General features: G+C 42.5%; 1 protein-coding gene across 1 annotated transcript; it reads left to right on the forward strand.

Moving 5' to 3' along the window:
- Positions 1-773: 773 nt before the first annotated feature.
- On the forward strand, positions 774-3,454 carry LOC100716938 (ribonuclease pancreatic A-like). The gene is made up of 2 exons (XM_063236631.1): positions 774-831; positions 1,545-3,454. The coding sequence occupies exon 2, from the start codon at positions 1,570-1,572 to the stop codon at positions 2,020-2,022; it is 453 nt and encodes a 150-aa protein (XP_063092701.1). The 5' UTR covers positions 774-831; positions 1,545-1,569; the 3' UTR covers positions 2,023-3,454.
- Positions 3,455-23,907: the final 20,453 nt, after the last annotated feature.

Below are 23,907 nucleotides of genomic sequence, written 5' to 3' on the forward strand. Positions count from 1 at the left end.
AACAATATGCAATGTGTTAACTATTGTTATTCACCTAACATTTTGTTATGAAACTTTGTTTTCACTAAAAAATAATATATAATAAAAGTAACAATATAAAATTATATATATATATTTTATATGTATATAACAATATAAAATTATATATTTTAGTTTATGTTTCATTCCCTCATCCAGGTCTGACTGATAGGGTCAGTGTCATTGATTAAAAATTGTCCAAGCATGTGCAATGCTCAGGGAAGGCATGGAGGGGGTGGAAAGTGGTGAGTAGACCCACCCTAGATCCCTCTTTGTCCTCCCAGTCCAGACACTCTCCCTTCTCCAGGTCTGGGAGAGCTTCTGGCTGAAGGCAGAGAACTCCAGTTCCTCTCTTTCCTCCCAGCAGAGGTGCTGCTCGGAGATGTGGAACTCTGGCAAAAAGCATTTCAAGGCGCCTGAGGAGGGAGGGCTTCCCTTGCCACAATCACCTTGACCTGCCCCTTCACCTGCCCCAAGTGAAATAGCAGACAGAGTCACAGGACTTTGTTGAGTGTATGTGGCTTGGGTGCCCGAGCTGTAGTGGCTTTCTCTGCACTGCCTGTCATCAGCAGACAGATGAGGTTCATGTGGGAGAGAGATCTGCAGGTAGATTCCCTCTCTCCCCAGAAAGCCTGAACAGGTGTTTGCTTGGGCCATTCCCTACCCTTTCCACACAATGTTTTTCTTTTTATCTGATTGGAAACCAAAATACTCCTCCCACCTTTCTTGATAGCCAAATCCCTTTGCAATCTATATAAAGACCTTGCTCCCAGGACTGAGTGCAGAAACTGATCTTCCTTTCTAGAGACCCAGGTAAGTAGTCTCAGGTCTCAGGAGGGCTGGAGAAAAGGAAGCTAAGGAGGCTGGTGCACTGAAAAAGCTTGGCTCTCACTAACAGCAAAAATACTTGGAACAGGGAACCATTTGCTGGGGAAGAGGGGGTAAGGGGCTGGGTAGGAACGGGCAAGTGCAACTGCAGAAAGTGATGGGCTACAGGAGAGCCCCAAAGGTGAGAAAAGCCGGGCTATCTCTTTGGCATACAGTAGAACCCCTTTAGGATGCCAGACACTGCACTGAGTTTTCTTTGTGCACTAAGACAATTGTGTCTGTCGCCCATCATCCTGAATATCACTGCGATAGCTTAGTGATAAAATCTGCCATAATTGCTTCACAGTTTGTTAAGAATGATTTTCTGATGAGCTGTTTGAATACTGGGGGAAATGTATTTTATTTTTCAAATTTATTTTAGGTGGAAGAAAATCCAAGATTCATATGTGACCCTGCCAGAATTTTAGATGACATTAAATCATCTATCCTCCCCTAACGGGGAGGATAACTTCTGTTAACTAGTACGAGTGCAATGCACTTAGAGAAACATGTGCACGAGTGTGTAATCACTTGGAAAACCTTTCCGGAAAAGACATGCCTTTCCGGAAAGGGTGACTGTATCCTGGGAAGTAGCAGAAGGGAGCCAGAGTTTAATTGGTCAAGGCACGCTCTTGCTTCCATTTCCTTTTCCCATGTAGGCTCTCCCAGGACACCAAGGTCACCATGGAGAAGTGCCTTGTCCTGTTCCCACTGCTTGTCCTGGTGCTGCTGGGACTGGGGTGGGTACAACCTTCCCTGGGCGCAGAAAGCTCGGCTATGAAGTTTGAGCGGCAGCATGTGGACTCAGGCGGTTCCTCTAGCAGCAATGCTAATTACTGCAATGAAATGATGAAGAAACGGGAGATGACAAAGGACCGCTGCAAGTCACTGAACACCTTTGTGCATGAGCCCCTGGCAGAGGTGCAGGCTGTCTGCTCCCAGAGAAATGTCTCCTGCAAGAACGGGCAGACCAACTGCTACCAGAGCTACTCCAGCATGCACATCACAGAGTGCCGCCTGACGAGCGGCTCCAAGTTCCCCAACTGTTCATACCGCACCAGCCAGGCGCAGAAGAGCATCATCGTGGCCTGTGAGGGGAAACCGTATGTGCCTGTTCACTTTGACAATTCTGTGTAGCCCTCCACCTAAGCCAGAGCAGCAAGATGCCTACCCCACCCCTGGTCATCATTTCAGCACCTGCCTTTCCCCTCTTCTTTCCTTGCCCCAAAGGAAATTACTGCCTTTAAGGCTCCTGTCCAACACACACAAACTCCCCTCGCCTGTGTCCTGCTCCTGCATGGTCTTGGGGCTGAGGAGTGGGTGGTGTGTGGGCCCCGTATTGACTCTTTAACTGCTTCTTTCAATAAAACACAGTGATAGTCACCCAGCATCTATTTCTGTGACTGCTTCCTGGGGAAGAAGAAGACATTTAAATCTGACTCTTTCTGGTGAACAGCAAGTGAATTTAAACCCTTCCCCCTTCAGACTGAGAAACTGGTTCAAAGAGGGCATGAGAAAATTCTTTCTAATAGATTCCTTTGTGTCACAATCAAATCTTTGAAATATGTACTGTTTTATTAGAGAAAGGGAGCTACAGCTGGGTGCATTGTAGCGCTGAGTAAACCGACAATGGTGCAGCTGGGATGCCCTAGTTCTCTGGCCTGGGAGGGACAGCTTTAGCACAGGAAAGCCCTGCACTGCTTCAGCGGGGAAAGGAGGACTCTGGAACTAGGATCCTAGGTTCCAAGCTTCCCCTGGGCATGTTGGAAATCGCCTCCTATGCCCTTGGCTCCTGGGACTGAATGGAGGTTGCTAGGCCCACAGGACCCCCCAAGCCACCTCTGTTGTTCCAGGAAGCTGGGCAGGCTCCTAACCACTGTGGGTGATGGTCCAAAGCTCTCCCTGGGCTAGCACTGAGGTGCTGGAACTCACCTCATGTGGCCTCACTCCCTGGGTTCAAAGAAGGTCGCTGGACGTGGCCTAGTTAGGCCCCAGAAACATGCTGAGCCTAGTCCAGTGTGTCTGGAAGCTGGGCGGGCACTTAACCACTGGGAGTGATGGTCTTAAAGACTCCCCAGGCCCACGCCCTTGCGCTGAATCTCACCTCCTGTGGCCTCAGCTCCCCAGCTTCCCCAGAAGTTCTTTAATAATGCCTTTGTATGTAGAAGCTTGAAGTTAAAGAATTTGCTGAGACTATTTAGTGGAAAAGGTAAGACAAATTCCAGTTCAACTAGATGCGTATTGAGGGCATCTTTTGTGCTACCACTTGGAGTGCTTTGAAAATGTCTTCCTTCTGTTACTTTCCTAAGTCAGTTGCTGGGGAAACCATTAAAAATTTGTGACTAACGTGCTGTCAAATGAGAATTCTCTGTTCCTTGGCATTGTTACGTTTGTGTCTTTTAAGATCGAGAAATATTAGAAAGTTTCCTTTTTCTTCAAATATTTCAATAATCCCAATAAGTCAAGGTACTAAAAATTTGTTAGTTTGCAAACACTCATTTACGCTCCCTGACTGAAAGATGTTTCATGTGTTCATTATAATAAAGAACAGATCTACAGGAATCTAAAAGGACTGTGCTATGGGATTATTTATTTTTCCTCTTTTTCTCTTAATTTTTTGCTAGTCGATAAACATGCACACACCTTAAGACCCTTATACCTGCTGCTTAAAGACCAGCGCTCACTTCTTCCCTGACCACAACAAAGAAACCTTTGCTTCATTTGCCCTGGAGGATGTGGTTCATCTCCAAACTCACTCTCATTTCTTTTCCCTTTGGAAACAAACAGAAAAGCAGAGCTAGACGGTGTTAATAGCTGGCAATGGGAGAAATGTGTGGATGTGAGCACGTGTGTGTGTCTATACGTAAGACTAACTTGAAAACATTTGGATGACAGGAGATACAGGGAGAAATCTTACAGAACTTCCCTTATCTGACTAAAGCACAGCCTCCCCAAAATATAAATAACCACCACTGGTTCCCTCCAAAGGAGTCCCCAGGCTGGAGATAGTCCAAGACAACTGTGAAAATAAACCTTATTTGAATTTGACTCAGGCTGCACGTGGGAACTTGCTTCAGTGATGTTAGAAGTTAAAATTGAGGTAATGGCATCGATTTACAGGCAAAATCTTTAATTAGGAAAAATGAGAAGGAACTTCATAGTGAAGGAAGAAAAACAGAACGGGGCACCATTCTGACAGACAAATCAGACTGGCCATTGAAAACACGGATATAGCTTTTAAAGGTACCTTAAGATGTTGCACGACTCATTGATCATTTGTTTACCAAAAAAAAAAAGAAAAACTAAAAAATATATTTGAAATGCAACTCCTGTACCATCATCCCCCAAAATAAAGGCATCACTAGGGTAGGCTATCAGATGGTAATTTTCCATTGGATCACAAATATAGTGTTTTCTGAGACATTTTTCTTGTGTGACAGGGGATTTCCTCCTATTGTAGGATATGGCTATGCCCTCTTCTTGTCCTTATGTCATTGGGTGGGACATGAGAAGGTCGCCCAAGGAGGAGCTGGGAACCTCGCTTCACCCCACCTATGAGTAGGTTGTGAGTTTGCAGACTTCTATCACAGAAAAAGAATTTCTAAGACATGTCAGCAGTGAGAGATGTAAAAGGTTTATTAGTCAGAATTTTAACAGAACACATCCAGAAAGAATGGAGTACAGGCCCTCAAAATGGAAGCACCACCCTGCCTTGCAAGCAGGCAGTCGTGAGTTCGATCCCTGGTACCGATAAAAAAGAAAAAGACAAAAAAAAAAAAAAAAAAGAAAAAAGAAAAAAAAAAGAAGCACCATGGTCCGTGGCTGAGGGCTGTGATCTTCAGGTGTCCCCAGACGGTGGACTAGGTGTACGTTTCTGCTGTCTGTCTGCCAGGCTGCACACTTGGTGGGGCAGGTCAGACTAAACCATTCACATGTTTAGAAGTTTAGAAGTACACTGGCCACTTCAGAGTGCTGCGCTTTTGAAGAGGAGTGTCTGTGGGAGGAAGCTCAGTGTACAGGTGAAAAGTACAGGCTCCGATTTACAGACTCACTGCGTCTTTAAGATTCTTAGAAAAGCTTTTAGTGTTTTCAGTGTTTCCTGGAAGGGAAAAGGCATTGTAGCCTTGGGTAACTTTTTGTCTTTAGGAAGTTTCTCTTTGTTTCTGTTTTCTCTTGCTTTGTAAAAGTTGCTTTATTTTCCTAATTGAGAATTTTTAGTTTTATTTGTACATTTTTGTGGTACATAACGGTTACACCCACCATGGAGAGGTGGGACATGCAGCCTCTTAATTCTCACGTTAGAACACATGCTGCTAGAGGGAGCTCACATCTTAATTCTTTTTACTTCCTCCTCTTCCCCCTCTCCCTTGCTGTCACCTCTTTGTTCCATTTCTTCTCTTTTTTTTTTTCTTTCTGTCTCTTTTCTTCTCTTCCTTCCTTCCGTTCTGTTTTCTTTCTTTTTTTGTTTTTGTTTTTGTTTTCTGAGTCTCACTGTGTAGCGCAGACTGGCCCAGGCTGGCCTCAGTCTGGTGACAATCCTCCTGCTTCAGCCTCCTCAGTGGTAAGATCACAGGTGTGTGCCGCCATGCCTGGCTCCTCACAGGTTTTCTTAAACACACAATTTAAAGAATATGATTTTTTAATTTCCTTTTTATATCCCTTTTATCCTACTTTATTTGGTGATGAGCACTGCTGTTACAGGGCTCCTGGTTCTTGAAATTAAAGAGCAGAGGAAGAAAAAAAGCACATTCTATACATAGTGTTTGGAAGGGAGGACAGGAACTAAGATGCCTCTGCTTTTAGTGGAAGAGAGATCACGGGTTAAGACCTGAGAATCTTTGTCTTGTCCTCATGAGGATCCCTATCCTGTCTCAACCTTCTATTTTGTATGGAATCACGGTTATTTTACCTTTATTTTTCAAGGTCAGCTGAGTGATGTCTTGTAGAAAATTAACTTGACTTTGTAAGCATGTCTTAAAGAATACCATTTCCTCCCTTGCCAATGTAACACCAAAAGCCTCTTTCAGGTACAACTGTATATGTCTGTGCATATAATTCTGACCCCTTGATTGCTAACTCTAATTGACCTATACCCATTTGCTATCTAATGCTATTGAGAAGGACTCTTTGCTTTTATTTTGTTTTTAAACACTGTCAGGAGTACTGAACCCTACTGAAGAAAATATTACTGTTCTCAGTCTTCAAAAAAACTTGCCCTCGGTCTGAGATGGATGGACAGTGGAACCAACAGGACCTGATGAAGTCACTGGAGATGATGTTCTCACCTCACCCACTAAAATCAAATATAAAACCCCCAGCTGTTAGCCCGGACAGCACAGTCTTCTCTTGCAGTGGATCAACAAACTCAACTTTTCTCTACTCTTGATTATTGGGAATTTCTTTTGTGGCACCAGTGGGGAGCAGAAACACCAAAATGACACCTAGAATTTGGAGGCAGTTTTATTTATGTCAACGAGCACTGATCGGGATCATTCTCAGATTATCAGGCCTCGATCTCTGGTGATCCAGGACTTTTATGTGATGCACCAGCAGGAGGTACAAAGTAGGTAGAAAGGGGAGACAGGACAGCCTGGCAGCTCTTCTGATCAGCTAGCAGGGTAAGATCACTGGCTACATAGTTAGATTAATGACTATCAGTTCAGGAAGCTTGATACAGTGGTACAATCAAGCATATTGCATGTTCTATTACACTGTCATGGTTACAGAGGTCAAGAAAGTAATTACAGAGCCCTGAAGCAGTTACAGAGATAGGCAGTTTCAAAAGAATACATTTTTAAAAAGAATAATTTCTCCTGTACCATTTTCCCTTTCACTCTTACACACCTCTTGAAGATATTTATCTTTGCCAAATGTGCATTTGTTTTCGCATGCAAACCCTCTCCCCTTCTTCTCCTTGCCCTATTGTTGCCATAGGATTCCCATCTCTAGCTGTTCAGTGAGCCTACTCTTCCTAATCTTCCCACAAGTTAAGAATAGAACTCATTTCTCCTTTAATGTGTCTCCTGTTGATTCCCAGGCCTCTGACCATGGAACCTAAATTTGCACATAAGAAGGTTTTTCCTTGGGATAGCATGTCTGTATGTGTGTATTTGGAGTGAGAAGGAAGGAGGGGAAGAGAATTCTCTCCTTGGCACATTCAAGAGCTAGTGACACAGGTGTAATAGAAAGTATATTTAGTTTTTGTTCCTCATGCCTGTGATGGAGAACTCCTGCATTTCCTGAGCATAGGAACATGTTTGTTACTTATACAAGCACCTTTGAATCATTCCTGAGTTTATGGTAATGAGGTGGCTTGGGTAGGATCCCTAACAGTCTTTTTATTATTATTATTTTTTTGGTACTGGGGATCAAACTCATGACCTTGCGTTTGCCAGGTAGGTGCTATGCCACTGAGCTAAATCCCAAATACTTTAATATGCTTAAATAGTCTTACTTTAATAGTCTTAGATTACCAAAAACCCAAATTCTTAGAGTGGGAACTTTCAGCCACACTTACCTCCAGGAAGCATGGGATGGTGGAGACTGGAGATCGAGCTCTATAAACCTCTTGGAAATGAGGTTCAGTGAGCTTCCAGACTGCTAATATATGAGGTGTTGGGAGGAGAACACACTCAAGAAGGTCACCCCACATCCTATCCCTTTCTCTCTGCATCGTTTCTGCCTAGCCAGCGGAAGTTAATGATGCAAAATGGACTCGTTTATGCCAAAACTCTAACCAAATGGAAACAGAGATGTCCATAAAGATGCCCTTGATGTGCATTTCTGAAATATGTATGTCCTGCTCATTCTTAACAAGCTTATCTCAGGAATTTCTTGTGCAGTATTTCAAATAAACTAGGGCAGTTGCCATGCAATGGCTGTGTCCATCAAAGAAATAATTCCAGCTTGTCTAATGAGCTCTTGATGCTAGTGAGCCTTGCTTTGAAGTTTCACTGGGGTTTCTTTTCTTTATGTTTTAAAACTCCTCTTTAGCCAAGCATTGTGGTACACAACTGAAACCCCAGAACTTCGGGAGAATGATGAAGCAGGAGGATTGAAGATTCCATATCAATCTGGAGAACTTACTGAGATCCTGTCTCAAATTTTTAAAAAGGGAGGGGGGCTGGAGATATAAGTGATTGTGAAGTTTCTGGGTTCAATCCCTCAAGACTAGAAAAAAACAAACAGATAATAACAACAAAGAACAAACAAAAACCATACTTTGCACTGATTTCTCCATGTGTCCCTAGAATTTTTGTAGACGGCACACCCCCATTTTCAATTCTTTGTTACTGTTGAAAGAGGACCCGGTTGTTGCCTAATCAATTCCAATTTGCCCTTCTAATCTGTTTGCTTTTGGAGTTATTTCTCCTCTCAAATTTTTCACAAACTTTAGGAACAGTGAGTGTGGCAGGTAAATACGCTGTGATCAGAATAAAAACTGTTCTGGAGCTATGAATGGTGACAGGTAACTATAATCATAGCACCCTGGGAGGTTGAAGCAGGAGGACTGAAAGTTTGGGTCCATCCTGGGCCACTTAGTGACTTAACAATACCCTGATTCAAAAATATTTTTTTTAGAGGTCTGGAGATACAGCCCAATCCCTAGTACCACAACAAATAATTAAGTGGGTAGATGTCACATAGGTAGATAGAACTAAATTTTAAAAAGTGCTGAGGAAGAAGATAAATGTAAGGCCCTGGATTTAATACCCAGTACCACATTTTTTAAAAAAGAAATTAAATAAATAAATATGAGAGAAAGGAAACTAGCCAAAAATGATGAGAAGCTCTTGGTGTTATAAAACCCTGTGTTAGGCAGGTAGTTAAGCATTAGTGGGCCTGGCAGAAAGGAGTTCAAAACAGCATGTGTTGCCAATTAAATAAAAGAAGGTGTCAGTTGTATAATACAATTATAATTATTTGATTGACTTTAGGCCCACAGTGATCCCACAGAGCACAGTAACATTTTAAGGTGGTGCATTCTGCACATTCTTTCTGGTACCTGGCCATCTGATCCTCTCACTTCAAAACAAGGCATGCAGCATTCCTGGCTGCTGTAGCCTGTATGGCCTAATGTCAAAAAAGGAAATATTCTTTAAAGAGCTTCCTGCCATGGACTGGGACCTGGTTTAAATTAAGAATTTATATTTTGTACATTTCTTATGTGATTAAAGCTTTTGAGGAAATATTAGCCATCAAAAAAAGAAAGATGAAAGAAAGAAAGAATGAAAGAAAGAAAGAAAGAGAGAAAGAAAGAGAAAGAGAGAAAGAAAAAAGCAAAAACCAGGAAGACATTTTGAGACAGGAGATTAGGGTGTGGCAAAACAGGCTGGAGAAGTGAGCATGACCTGTTAATTACAAGATCCTGGACAGATGCACAGAACAGTTCCCAAAGCCTTGCATTGGTCTTCTCAAGAGAAGAATTTGTGCAGATTTTCTAGGCCTAGACCTGACGTCAGCCCAAGGCATGGGATCCCAGCACGGCCTCTATTGGGGACCCGTACGGAGAAGTTCCCAAGTGTTTCCTCAGGACTTGGACAACACAAAGGAGGAGCACCCCGAGAACTTTCTATAGTGACCTCTCCTCATGAGAGCCCACCCTGTTTTTCAGGGTGTTCGTTCATCTTGCTTTTTCTGCTTTGCTGGCCCAAGCTCACTCTTAGAGCCAGTTTCTCCCTGTCTTCACTTTGACTTTCTTGAATAAACTTGGCCACTGCTCATTTTGTTCATTTCTTTGTTTGAGACCAGAAGGACCTGGGATCTAACTTTAGAGGGAGAAGTAAACAATCCAGTGGTTAATTGGTGAGCTACTTTGAGAAACAGGCTACCCAGTCATATTTTGGCAGTGCCAGAGTGGCTTCCAAGGAAAATGTTGATAAGCACCATAATTATCTTAGTTGGCTGAATCCCAAGAACAATGTTTGTGTGTATAAAAATGTATCCAAACTCTAGTAGTGTAGGTGCCTTCTTGGTACTGCCTACCTTCTCACTTGAAGGCATGACTCTCTATAATAAATTCTACCAATATGTGTGCATGGCCTACGAGTCTTGATTGAATTCTTTCATCAAGGACACAAAGAACCAAGGATCAAGAAGTAAGAGGTCGAATTTTCACGTATCTAGCTTCTTGTTCAATACAGGAAGGTTGTGTGAGCCTCTCCCTTCTCTTCAATCCACCATAAACACAGCACCACCCTAGTGAGTATCTAATATTAAATTTAGGAGGTCTAAGTGCCTGAGGTGGCAGATTACTGACATTAGTGAGGCAAACTGGGAGGCACCTAAGGTCAGGGTTTCTGGTTCTTTAGAAACTGCATACTATCGTATGCACTTCATAAAGCTATTGAGTCCCATTTTTCCCCCTTCACCCTTTTCTCCATCACCCTTGTCTGCCTGTTTCTGCTACTACCCTCCCATAATCCTCCATAAACGTAGCTGCTCACTACATAGTACAAGATGTAACCCTGACACCTCTTTCCTTGTCATACACAAGAGCCTGGACTATGTTTGAACCACTCAGCTGTTAAGTGGCTACATATCCTTCTGGACCAAGGTAATGATCAACCAGACTACGATTTGATGAAGACTTTATTTGCATACTTTTCCTTTTTTTCACAGTGCTGGGAATCAAACCCACAGCCTTGTGCAAGTGAGGCAAGAGCTCTACCGCACCCCCCAGCCCCAGCCCTCTCACATACTTTTTCAGGCTGACTTCATTCTTTCCTTATGTAACCTGGAGTCGGTGCTGGTACTCAGAGACAGTCACTCCCCCTGTGTCAGCCACACTGAAACAAATTCTTTTCTTGCTTCTCTGCCACTTGTCCCTCTGCTGATCTAGAAGCAGGCCACGCCTGATCCATTGGTGCAGAGGGCCTGTCCAGGCCTATGTCATCGCTTCTGGTTCCTGCCATCTCTCAGGCCTGCCTGTAGAAATGAAACTGCGCTTGGACCTCCTGCTGCCAGATCTGTATGTTCTGTGCATTCATCCGGGCTGAGGAGAGGTCGATGACAGTTTGTGCCCTAGGCCAAAGGAGATTTGGAGAAACCACTTCTCTCTAAAGGAAAAAATGTAACTTTTAAAGTTCTATTTTGCAAGTTACAGTTATAAGATGATACAACTATTCTACCCACTTTTGTTGGAAAAATACTCATATTTTTACAGACAAAACTATCAATAGTTACAGAAAGGCTCTATGTCATACACACTACTAAGACTCAGATTAACCTGTTGAAATCTTTGCCTAGCCAGGAGTGGTACAACATATCTGTTATCCTGGCACTTGGGAAGCTGAGACAGCAGGATCACTATGAATTTGATGCCAGCCTGGGTTACACAGTAAGTTTAAGGCCAACCTGAACTACATAGTGAGACCCTGTTTCAAAAAATAAATAAACAAAAAATTTTGCCTAGAAACAACCAAATACGCTATAAAGAAAGAATTTCTGTAGGTATTAAATCTATTACTGAAGAATATAAAATACAAGGTTTCATTATCTCATGCAAAAGTCATTGTAATAATACACCAATATTACAAGACAAAATAAGATACCCTAATGGCCATGGATGGATATTTGTTCCAGACTTTCATGCAATAAATCGTATTGCTATGCCTCACCAACAAATTACCCAAAACCAGCATACCTTGCTGACCTCAATCTCAAATAGCAGCAATTCTTGACTGTTACTGATTATGAAGTGCATACTATAGTATCCCAACTGACCAAGCCAGTCAATACTTTTATTTTATTATTTATTATGTATTTAGTTTTTTGAGTCAGGGTCTCACTCTATAGCCCAGACTGGCCTTGAACTTGCAGTGATCTTCCTGCCTCAGTCTCCCAAGTTCTGGGATAACAGGCAAGCACTACCTGCTGGCCAACATTTTAAAAAAATAAATTATTTACTTATTTTTTAATTGAGATATATTTTTGTACATATTTATGAGGTACATTATGGTAATTCAATGCATGTATATAACATGTAACAATCAGATCAGGGTAATCAGTAGTTCCATCTCTTCAAATGTTAATCATTTTTTTGTATGGAACATCATAGTCCACTAGTCATTTGGAGATACAGTAGTACCTCAGTTCACAAACTTACTTCTTTCCACAGTTCTGGTCACAAACTCAGTTGGATGAGATCCAAATCAAATTCAATATTTACTTAATGGGGAAATTCATTTTGGCTCTGGCCCCAATTTGTTTTGTGATTAGACCTGTGGAAAGCATTAGCTTGTGAACCAAGGCACTGTAGGATATGATAGACTGTTTTACCTAATAGTTACTCTTCTGTGCTACAAAAAATAATTCCTCTTCTTTGTGTGTTTTGCCTTCTCCTGAAAAGCCTACCATTTAATAACTAGACAGTGGCAATCTACAGTTTCACTGAAAGATCCTCTTAATTTTTCAAGTCCAGAAAGTTGACCTAGAGGATATTGTTTTCCCTTAATGCTCCATTTTACTGGAACCTACATAGTGGATTCCTCTCCAGTTTCGTCCAGGTCTGGAGGAGTCCACAGTGTAATGGTTAATATACTGTGTCAATCTGAGGAGTTGGAGGCTTAATGAAGCAACTCAGCAGGTGGGCAGGGACCTCACTTTGTAAACATCCTCATCCTGTGATGTTGAGAGCCACAGAAGCTGGAACTGCAATCTGCCAGGGCCAGCCGTCCATTTTTCCCATCAGGAGAGAGAGGGCTCCACCTGACCTCAGCTTTCGTCTTTTTACTTTATTTTTCCATCCTCTCACGGTCCTCCCCTCTATCTTGGACATTAAGAGCCACACTGGTCATGGTACAACAAGAAGGAATGGGAAGGTGTGAGTACCTGCCTTGGGTAGTGGTAGCCTGCTTACAATATGAGGGAGGAAAAGAGGCAGCTCCCCCTACCCTTTGGCTCTTGCTTTTTTTTAGCTGTCTCCTGCTGCTGTAAACCATGTCATACTATGCTGCTTTGGAACCAGTTGATTATGGACTGAAACTTCCACAAACTGTGAACTAAATCAACCTTTATTTCCTTAATTTTGGGTGTTGGGTAGTTTGTCTTAGCAACGAGAGAAAAATAGCTAAGATGCCCAACGAAAAGTGATTGGAATTCCAATAAGTAATTTCAATCTACCACTTCCAGTGCAACTTATGGAAACAAACACTTATCAGTGGTTGTGGGAGCCAAGGGGATCGTAAGTCCAATTAGAACAATGGCTAATCAGAATAAAAGCCTCTGCCCAGAGCTAAACCTGACTTTTACTAATTCATGAAGAGGGAGTGGTTTGGGGATGAAAGACTGTGAGAATGGAAGGAAATTCATAAGTACAGTGGGTGGGTTAGGTAGGAGGCCTGGTAGTACCTCTGCAATATGCAGAGAGAGGTTAGCAAAATAAGTAATCCCTCTGACACAGTTGGAGGAAGCATCTTGTATTGGTATTGGTGCTTCAGCTTTGGAGTCTGGCCTTTGTGCTCTGAGATGTCATGAGTTCTTTCTCAAGCCTCGGTCTCAGCAGAAAGCTCGGCATCACTCAGTCTAGCTGTGCAATCTAGTCATTGGGAGCTTAGGCCAGGCATTGCTTCAAAGCCCACACAGCAGCACCTTGGCTAGACCCATCTACATGGCTTAAGGTCAACTGAGGGAGTAAAGAATTAATTGAGTCGGCTTAATACACAGAATTAGGGCTGGGTTTAGCCAAAATGGAGACATGGTTTTCTGTCGAGGAGAGCAGTCCCAGTGGTCCTCCACACAGCCTATGGATGCCCTGCCCTTTTGCACTCCCTTCATGCAGCGTAGGTGGAAGACAGTGTACTCGGTCACATGGTCTCTAGTGACAATTACAGCTAGCAAAATCCTAAGTAAGATATTTAGGCCATCTAATTCAGAAAGTGTATTACAGATAGGTCTCTAACAGATACAAACAGGTTCCAGGCATCTCACAAGGGCAACTCTGTGGGCTCCTTACATTGCTAGCAACTGCTGCAAATGGATCCCTAACTTTTCCTTTCTGTACCAAACAAGTTTTGTTTAAAAATCTGTAAGCCAAATGCCACTGAGTAAGAGACCCTGCAGATGGTAGCTATTAATGGATTGAAAGAGGAGACTATTAAATGCACTAGCTTTAGGGCACCCAGAAAAAGACACAAATGTGATTGGAATATTAACTCAAAACCATAAAGTGAGCTCATAGTCAGTCTGGACTATATAGTGAGATCTTGCCTCAAAAATAAAGAAGACAATAAAAACAAACAAAGAAGCAAACTATAGAGCATCCCAGGGGAAGAGCAGCAGAGCTGGCTGCTCCACAGACAGAGCAGACCTATGTAAAAAATGCGTTTCATTTTTATGGGGTCTCACAGGAATGTCATTAATTATTCATACCTGCTCTGCTCTGCCATGCTATGAACTATTTCTCCTCTGTGATATTTCTCTTCCATGCTACCGTGCTTTGGAGCCAGCCAACTATGGACTGAAACCTCCACAAACTTTGAGCTAAATAAATTGAATTTAAATAATTTAATTTAAATAATTTAATTTTAACACCTTTAATATTAGGTGTCAGGTATTTTATTTTAGAAATGAAAAGAGTGAGTAAAACACCACTCCATTTGAAATTCAGCAAGTACTTTGGCTTCTTCCACATTTGTCTAGCAGGTAGAGCCACTTTCTCTTAATCAGACCTGCTTTCTAACTAAAGGAAAACCTACTAATGTGTATACAGATAGATCAAACTGAAAGGATTTTGCCCTAGATACGATATTAAAATATTATGGCAGTGGGAGGCGGAACCAAGGGATGTTTACCTTGAGGTCACTTTCCCTTCCCCTATGACAACTTACCTGTGGTGTGAAAAGAGTCCCAATCAGCTGCCTGCACACCAGCAATGCCGCCTTGGCATCACCCCAGTCAGAAACTATGTGTATGTCCCCCACCCCACGTTTCCAGCAGAAAGCACCAGGCCCCGGTAGTCATGGGATTCTCTCTAAGTTCTTAGAATAAAGGCCATTTTTACTTTGTATTTTGCCTTTATTGCACTGAAAATCCTATCATTTGGTTCCCCGACCGGGAAGGCAGAGTGAGTGGCTCCTGAGAATCCCTCCTAGTTTGAGTCCCCCCATCTAAGAACCACCTTTTTCTTCCTCTGGGACTGTTTACTTGCCGCTGCTAAACCAAATGCAACAGCGACCTTCCTCACTGAACACAGGTGAGCTGCCATCTATCCTGAGTTTTTTGTTTTCGTTCCTTAGCAAGCGTGTGACAGAAAACCCATCCTGAAGTCCCCATACAGGGAGACCAGTTTTCATGCTCCTTAGGCCACACGGCTTGAGGCAAGACTGACATTTTTGTTTGCTGGGACCCTGCCCTGCACTCTTTGGTGACCTGGCTGAAGACAATGGGTGTTGGGACTTTCCGTGTCACACTTTCGAATTTATGATCTCTTTTGTTAAGTGTGACCCAGCACAGCTTCCACATTCCTTGGGAGGAGCTACAGCTCTTACTTCCCGAGCTCTTACTTCTCTCAGCTCACTTATCATTCGGTCATGGAGACCATTTCCTGTCCCCCAAAAAACATACCTCTGGGGTACCTGGTTCATAACCTTGGTGCTCTTGGCCTCTAAAAGGCTACAAAAACCAAAAAGTTGATCTTTTATTTATACTTCTGTCACAATGGTGACAAGTTGGCAAAAATCCTTTGTCTTTAGGCCTTTTTCACTTTAAGGATGTGTCTTTGTCTCATTCTGTCTTCTGTGATGGCCCAAATGCTTCTGGCTTGCTCTGCTCCAGCAGGATCTCTCCCCATCCCTGCACTTATGATGTGGCTCCTGACTTTACAGCTTCTCCCCTGTGTCTCTCATACCAAATCCCACAGCCTTCTCAGCCAGAGGTTTCTATACACCCTGTGTCATCCTCTCCGCCTCCTTCACCCACAAGGGTCTCTAATCCTTCCCCTAGGATCTCTAATCTTTTCCTTAGGGTGTCTAATCCTTCCCCTAGGGTCTCTAACCCTTCCTCTAGCATTTCTCCCCAGTCTCCAACTTCTCAATCTCCCCTCCCCGAGCCCTCTGTCCTGTCTGAGGGTTCTGTGTCTCCTTCCTCTGCATCACCATTTTCTCTGATGGTTCACCATACTCGGTTTTGGGCATTCCAGCCTTCTGGCATGCCACATGGTTGCTGCAGCTCCTGTGGAGGACAGCCTCCATCTTTCAGCCCTCTACCACATGACAGGGCACTGCCATCTTGGGATGGGTCTCAGGATCAATGGCTGCCCCCTTGTGGCTCCTCCTGTGATCAGAAACAAGCACCCTGCTGCGGGTCACATGATGACTTACCATGTTGCTGGCAGCAGCTAGGCGACCGGCCAGCAGACTGTGTTTCCTTGTCTCATGGGGACAAGCAACCACTTTGTAGACAATCATTGGGTAATTGCCCACACACACCTGCCTGACGGTTGGCTGCATTATGGCTATCTACTCCACAGTCTTCTCTGCCTCAATCTCTGCTCCCACTTTGGGAACAGGCTGACCCCGAAGGACTCGTTAATATACATGTACCTTTATCCCTTTCTGACTTATCTCAGATTAGCCATAAATTAGGTTCCTTTTCTAGTATTCTTATTTTAAGAGATCTCTATTAATTGAGCTACAAAAAGGTTCACATTAGTCTATTTATTATAGTTCAAATTGGCCAAATATATTTGAGTGCACTCTAATTTTGTGATTGTCAGTATACATATCTGTTAGACTGTTTGTCCGTTTGCCTGTTCAATAAACAGCTGTTTCTTTTTATTTGAGCTCAACAATTTTTCCTCCCCTTTTACATTTTCAAATCATTTAATCAAGGTTTATTTGGGTTATAGATTTAAAAACATGCACTCATTAATTTGGGTTCTAGATTTAAAAACATGCACTACTTCTCTGAGCCCCTCCAAGTCCACTGGAGGTCTCAGGTAAGATATTCTTTGTACTTGTGGACATAGAGGCCATGTATAGTCTTCTTCCTGAATTTTCAGGCTACTATATTAAGTCCTCAGTCTCTATAGTGGGTGTTGATGGCCAACCTATGCAGCCTTTGCAGACAGGGCCCATTCCATGAAGGTTCCAGATTTGCTTCTTCTCCTGTCGATCCCATAGTTTGAGATACCTCCAATCCCACCTGCACTATCCATACCATGCCTATTTTAATATGTCTCAGGGATCCTTCAATTTTTCCTTGTGTTCTCCAATATCCCATAGCTCCCAAACATTTACAGGGACTTAAACCTATAATTAAGTGCCTTTTAGACAATGGTTTTCTTAAATTTACTCATTCACCCTATAATACTCCTATTCTCCAAGCACTCAAGCCTGATGGGTCCTATCATCTAGTACCGGATCTTAGGGTAATCGGTAGTGCTGTTACCCCAGTCCACCCAATGGTGTCAAACCATTATACCATACTCTCTCATATCCCTCCCTCCACCACTCACTTTATAGACCTAGATCTTAAAAATGCATTTTTATTCCTTTGTGTTTATGCAGACTGACCCAGACACTCTGAGGTCTCAACAACTTACACCTGTCATCTATATAGTAAAACCTCTCCTCAGGGACACATAGCACCCTTTCCTTTCCTTTTTATCAATTTCTCAGACACAACCCTGGTCAGGACTGGCAGGTAAATTTTACACACCTGCCCTGCCACAAAACTCTTGAATGTCTTCTTACCTTTGTTTGTACTTTTTCAGGATAGATAAAAGCCTTTCCCACATCCAGGGAGACTGCTGATATACTTACCAAAGTCCTGTTACAGGAAATCATCCCAAGGACTACAACCAAGATGGAGTGGCCCCTAACTGGTCTTCTTGGCAACTCCAACAGTGGTCAAAGTTGTTGGACTGCCATTCTGGTTCGACATCACTCAAGTGGTGCCCTTCCAGCCCTAAATCTAACCATCTTATTGCCCACTCATCTCCTTCTCACCAAGGCCTCACAGCCACAACTCTTAGGCTAAGTCATGTTTTGTTATCCAATTTGGTTCCTAATTCCTTACATTCTATTAATTATATTTTTTATAGCAAGACTATTAACAGTCTTTCCTAAAGACTCCCACATCATGCATAAGATTGTCTTCATGTTGTTCTATGTGACAACTGTCTTAGTTCTCTCTACCCTCAGCTGTTTAGTCAAACGTGAGATACCTGAAGGCTTAGGCTCTTATCTTCCTTACAGTGACATAGCCATGGCCATCTCCATCCCTCCTATTCTTTCCAGCTCAACTCCTGGACCAGAGACAAGCCCTACCTACCTACACTTTTAACTTTTACCCTTTCAGGTAGAGGAATAATCACCTCTCATAACTTCACTCCTCTTAACCCCACATTTATTTTTCAGAATTCTACCTCACTGTGGTCCCGATAAAATGACATATCTAAATCAAAGGCACCTTTCTTTCTACCTCACCTGGGTCTTCATATATGATAGTGGTCTGCCTGCTCATAGCACCGTGTCTCTTTGTTTTTTCCAGTCTAATGTGTGGACATTCACCAATGATGAAGTTGTCCTGGCTAAAACACCTGGCACCAGCTTCTACATGGACATCAACCATCATCCTGTCAACCTTCCTAAACCCCAATATGATGCCCCCTTTCAGCAGTAAGTAGTAAGAGAGAGACTTTGCCCTTTTCCTAACAATAAAAAGATGGGAATGAAAGGGCTTTGCCCTAGATAGGATATTATGACAGTGGGAGGTGGGACCAAGGGACGTTTACCTTGAGGTCAATTCCTTGTTCCCCTATGACAACTTACCTGTGGCATAAGAGTCCCAATCAGCTGCCTGTGCATCAGCAATGGCACCTTAAGCACCACCCCAGTCTGAAACTATATGTATGCCCCCCACACCGTGTTTCCAGCAGAGAAAGCCAGGCACCGGTGGTCATGGGATTCTCTCCACATTCTTAGAGTAAAGGCCATTTTTATTTTATATTTTCCCTTTATTGCACCAAAAATCCTATCACAGATCAAAAGGGATCCCAGGGAGAAACACAAAGAAACTCACAAGCATGCATTCTTAAGCCTGTTATCTTGTAGGAAACTTATCTCAGGGATTTTCTTTGGCCACATTATCTCAGATTTCCTTCAATCTTGCTGTTAAGCAACCTTTGTGCTGCCATATTCAAAGGATCTGATTTCTGCATACACATATCTCATTTAAAGAAGGCATAAAACACCTTGAAAATACTACTATATTACTTAAAAACATGTCATGTGAACAGTTCTCCCAGGAAAAACTGACCAAACCTGGATAAATCTTTTCCTACTACTATTTTTTACCCTATACTCTTCTTTTTCATGTATAAACAATTCCAGCATCTACATTTCCCAGATCTTTGCCAAAAAATGGAAATTTTATTGACTTTTATGATTAGGAGAAAAAAATCTGATCTGTCCATGATTCTGTAGTAGTTTAATTTAGTTATGATTAGCCAAAAGATGAGGTTGGAGAAAAGAGTTTATTTAAGCAGTAGGTTAATCAAGCAGGGGGTTAAATTTAGAAACAAAAGAAAACACAAGAATACAAAATAAACACTGGGGTGATAAAGAGAGATAAGGACTCTTTCTTCCAGGGTACACTAATTTAATCAGCAGCTCTAGCAGTCCTCCCTTATCTCTAGCCCTGGATTTTAACTGGACCTTGAGAAACCAAAATGCAAGATAATCAATTTACTTTTAAACCCATTTCCTTTGAAATATCTACTTCCCTGTGCTATGCTTATGCATGTAACAGTAGGGTTGGGGCCACAGGTTGGCTTTCCCACTAGAATTCCCTCTCAATAGACTATCATGAGCTTTTTTTTGTGTGTGCCTTTTTTGAGATGGAGTCTCACTATGCAGTTCAGGCTGGCCTTGAGCTCACTTTGCAGCCCAGGCTGGTCTCGAACTCGAAAGGATCGTCCCACCTCAGCCTCCCGAGTGCTGGGATTACAGGCGTGAGCCACCACGCCCGGCCTGTGCTTTTTCCTCTTATTATTTCCACTAAAACTCTCATAACTTCCTCCTTTTGTTCACCACTTCTTTCTTTGTCATTCATGGAATCACGACCCTGGTTTGTAGAGAAGTAAGGTTTTCAGTGCTAGTGACTATTTAGTTTACCCTATAATAGATTTCACTGGCATTCCAAATGCAGTTCTAATTACCTGCTCGAATTTTACTTTGGGTCCTTTCTAAGGTTTAATCTTTTGAATTCACTCATATTCCTTATCTAAACTCAATGCTACATAGAATCTATTTAGAGAGGATTTGCTGTCAGTTTATAACCCAAACTGAAAATACCCAAGAGATAAATAATTGCTTGCACGCATTCTTGAAATCCTAGTTCTTTAATTACTCATGGCACCTAACAATGTGATGTTATGAGCAGAGCCCTGGTTAACTACCAACATTGCTTCCCCACTTGGGTTCAGCCATGTGCAAGGATTTCTAAGGAAAGTGTTCATTACGCCCTCCTAAGATGTATTCCTTATCTGTGGAAAATTTAGTGTTGTTTATATGCATAGGCAACTCCTTGGTTCAATAAACGGGAAGTAAAGGGCCAAGGTGACTTAGGATGTCTGACTGCTCCAGGGCCAATCAATATAGTATAACTCTGAAACAGATGAGTAGGTCAGTTCTGTCTTGCTATGCTATAGATCTGGAAGTGTCAACAAATGGGGTCCAAGGCACTTCCTCCAAAGAGAAGACAGGGACCCCACCTTTCCTCTCCAAGCCACCCTCGCCCCACTAGGTTCTCAGACTTTTGTCACAGAAAACCATTTCAGTTTTACAGGGCAGCGACGATGGGAGCAGATGGCCTCTCCTCCTTTCAGAGGCACTAACGGTCGCACGTCCAGCATCTTCCATTACTTGGAAACGTATATCTGGATGGAGAAGGGCTCCACCCACCGCAGTCTTCTCGAAGGTCCAAGCACTCCACAGAGGTAGCAACCATTGATCTCATATTACTTCCCCTCTTTGAATATGGATCTTTAAGATTTTTCTGAGGAGGCAAAGTTTCTAATGTCAAAGCAATAATTAGCCTGTTCTTATGCCTGTAGTCACTTTTTCTGGGCCTTGGCAGTCTCTTCTGCTTTGTCCCTATTGTTGAAGCCCTGAAAAAACCAAACTTTAAAAATTGATTAATACATGTCTAAGGGCTCATAGTTTTCTCAGAAATTATCTCCAAACATCTGGAACAGATTGGCTAATAAAATATGTTCCCAATAATATTTGCCCTGCAGAAGAGTTAAGATCAATATTAGTATATTTATAGAGAGCTCCAGTTGCTTTGGGCAATTTTTCCAGTCTTTTTATAATTAATGCTTTCTTATGCATTTTATTAGCATAAGCTTGTGTCACTGCCCATTTACAAACTTTTTATTCAGGGGTGTAGAAAGGGAAAAAACAATACTTAAAGTTCAGGCAAAATTAGATCAAATGTTATATTCAAACTCTGGAGTTCACCTATGAATTTATTTGGGTCATTTGAAAATTATCTCAATTTTTGCTCATATTGGTCCAGATAATGCCATGGAGAGAGGAATAATAATACCATGTCCTGCTCCTCCATAATTTTTTTTTTTTTTTTTTTTTTTTGTCGTTTTGAGACAGCATCTAGATATGCAATTCAGGCCGGCCTTGAGCTCACTTTGTAGCCCAGGCTTGTCTTGAACTTACACCGATCCTCCTGCCTCAGCCTCAGAGCTGGGATCACAGGTATGCACCACCATTACTGGCTCCTGCACTTGTTAAAGCAGACAAATATTAAAAGGTTTAGACACAGTTGGATCATATAAAACATGGCATGTCTTACTCCAGCAAAACTGAGTCTCTCTGGTTTTGAGGATGGAGTGGAGAAAGAGGCTGTATGAGAAGATGGAGGAGAGGAACATTCTGATTTGAGTCCAGAGCTTTCCTGGAAGGGCCTCTGGAGCCACTGTTGTTGGCTCTGTTACCAGTGCTGAGAGCTCTATTGTGGCACTTAACAGCGAATATTCTGTAGGGTCTAATTCTGGGAATAGCAGAAATAATAGATTTTACAAAACCCATATAATTTTGGATGTAGTACAGGGTCATAAAAACCTGGACATGGGATTTCTGTCCATTTCCCCTCTCTTTTACAAAAAAATTAAGCTGAGATACTAATTACAATCTGAAGTTCCATCTTGAGGTCAAGTCTTCCTGCTCTTAACTTCTTGAAGCTGAGGTGAATTATAAAGAAAACAGTTTTTCTTTAAATCCTGTGATTTAAAGTTGTCTCAATTTTGTAAAATATACCCTAGCAGTACACTGAATTCCCAAAATCCTGTCAGATGCACATATGTTTAAGATTTCCCTTGTGTACTTTTGAAATGAGATTAAAAAGAAAAAAGGAAAGAAAAGAAAGAGAGAGAATAGATAGGATCTCTTTAGGACTTCAGCTTTTAGCTTTTTCCTCAAGAAGTCATACCCAGAACTTAAATACTCTGGGCCTATATGATACTTGTAGTTTACACAGAGACTACCTGGACAGTTTGCATGATTAAACAAAAGTAAAAGTCTGAAGATGCCTCTTTGCCCGCATTAACTACAAAGCACATACTCGTCTGAACAGAGAAATAAACAGGAAGCTGAGATTACCGAAAGAAATGAAGACAAATAAGGTGAAGGGAGGGGGAAAAACTGATAAGAATGACAGGTAAGTAAGACCCAGGAAATGGCCCTGGAAAGCTGCTGGGTGAAACAGCAGCGCCAGGACCACGGGAAGCAGGGCAGGTGTGCCTGGGCTGTAGCCCCAAAGAACACAGTTTATCCTGCATCTCTTTGATAGCTGCTGTGTGTTGCTGGGACTGCTGTGACCCCCCCCCCCCGCCCCATAGGTTAACAGGATTTCAATTAAGTATCTAGAGAAGAAAAAAATAGGAAAGGAAGGAAGGAGGAGGGGAGTTTTAAGGAAACAAAGTCAATGGTTCTTACCTGGCTTGAGTCCATAAACCACCAGGCCTGGGGTATAACACCAGCTGTCACATACTTGAATTACACCACGGGGGAGTTCCCCCAGCATTCTGAAAGGGGCTCAGTAGCAAGTTAGCTAGATGGGGCTTATACTCTTTTGGGTTTTTGAAGGGAAACAATGAGACAGGGAGATCAAAGTGTAAGCCTATTCAGAAGCCCTTTGATCTAAAAGTATGCAGAACTGGAGGATGACTCCCTCAGCTGTCACCCTGAGTCCCACTCTTCTTACTGCAGCTCAGGAATAGATCCCACACTCAGGTGCAAGCTTTGCTCAAGCTATGGATAGGTGATCCTTACTTCGTGCTCCTTGGAAAGCAAGTTTTTAGTTCCTTCTTATCCAGGAATGGGGTATAATGACCTGATGAAGCTGCTACACACTCTGGCGTGTACCTCCGGATACCTCTTTCTATTTGTCTTTAGAGGGAGCAAAAATGCCTTGTTTTCAGTGTCTTTATAGATAAGTGCTCATTTTGTAGAGATTTAGAAGTCTCTAGTTGCTGAAAAGGGAAACCCAGGCTCAGGGAGAACAAGAGAGAGAAAGAGAGAGAGAGAGTGAGAGAGAGAGAGAGAGAGAGAGAGAGAGAGAGAGAGACAGAGAGACAGAGAGAGACAGAGACAGAGACAGAGACAGAGAAACAGAGAGAAAGAGACGCAGATGGCAAAGTTATAAGAAAGCATTTGGTTGAATTTACCAACATCAGTGTTTCAGTTTACTCCCTAATGACCAGTCAAAGTGTATATCACTGGACTGGGTCCAAGGAGATTCCCTCAGAGAGGACATGGGGTCCTTGACTCACAAACCAGCACCACCACCACCTGCTCCACTCCACCATCCGCTCCATGGAGTAGGTTCATAGATTTTAATCATAGAGAAGCATCTTAGGACACATCTGTGGGAAGCATGGGCAGAATTACTAAGCAGAATCAAAGAAACGCACACTTAGAAAGGAATGCAATTGCTTGTGGGATGCGTCCATAACGATCTGAGGGTTGGGGCCTTTAGATGGTCAAGGGAAGGAAGGTCTAG

This window comes from Cavia porcellus, unplaced genomic scaffold, assembly GCF_034190915.1.
Source record: "Cavia porcellus strain 051 isolate PalLab524CR breed Dunkin Hartley unplaced genomic scaffold, mCavPor4.1 scaffold_26, whole genome shotgun sequence".
Taxonomy (NCBI): domain Eukaryota; kingdom Metazoa; phylum Chordata; class Mammalia; order Rodentia; family Caviidae; genus Cavia; species Cavia porcellus.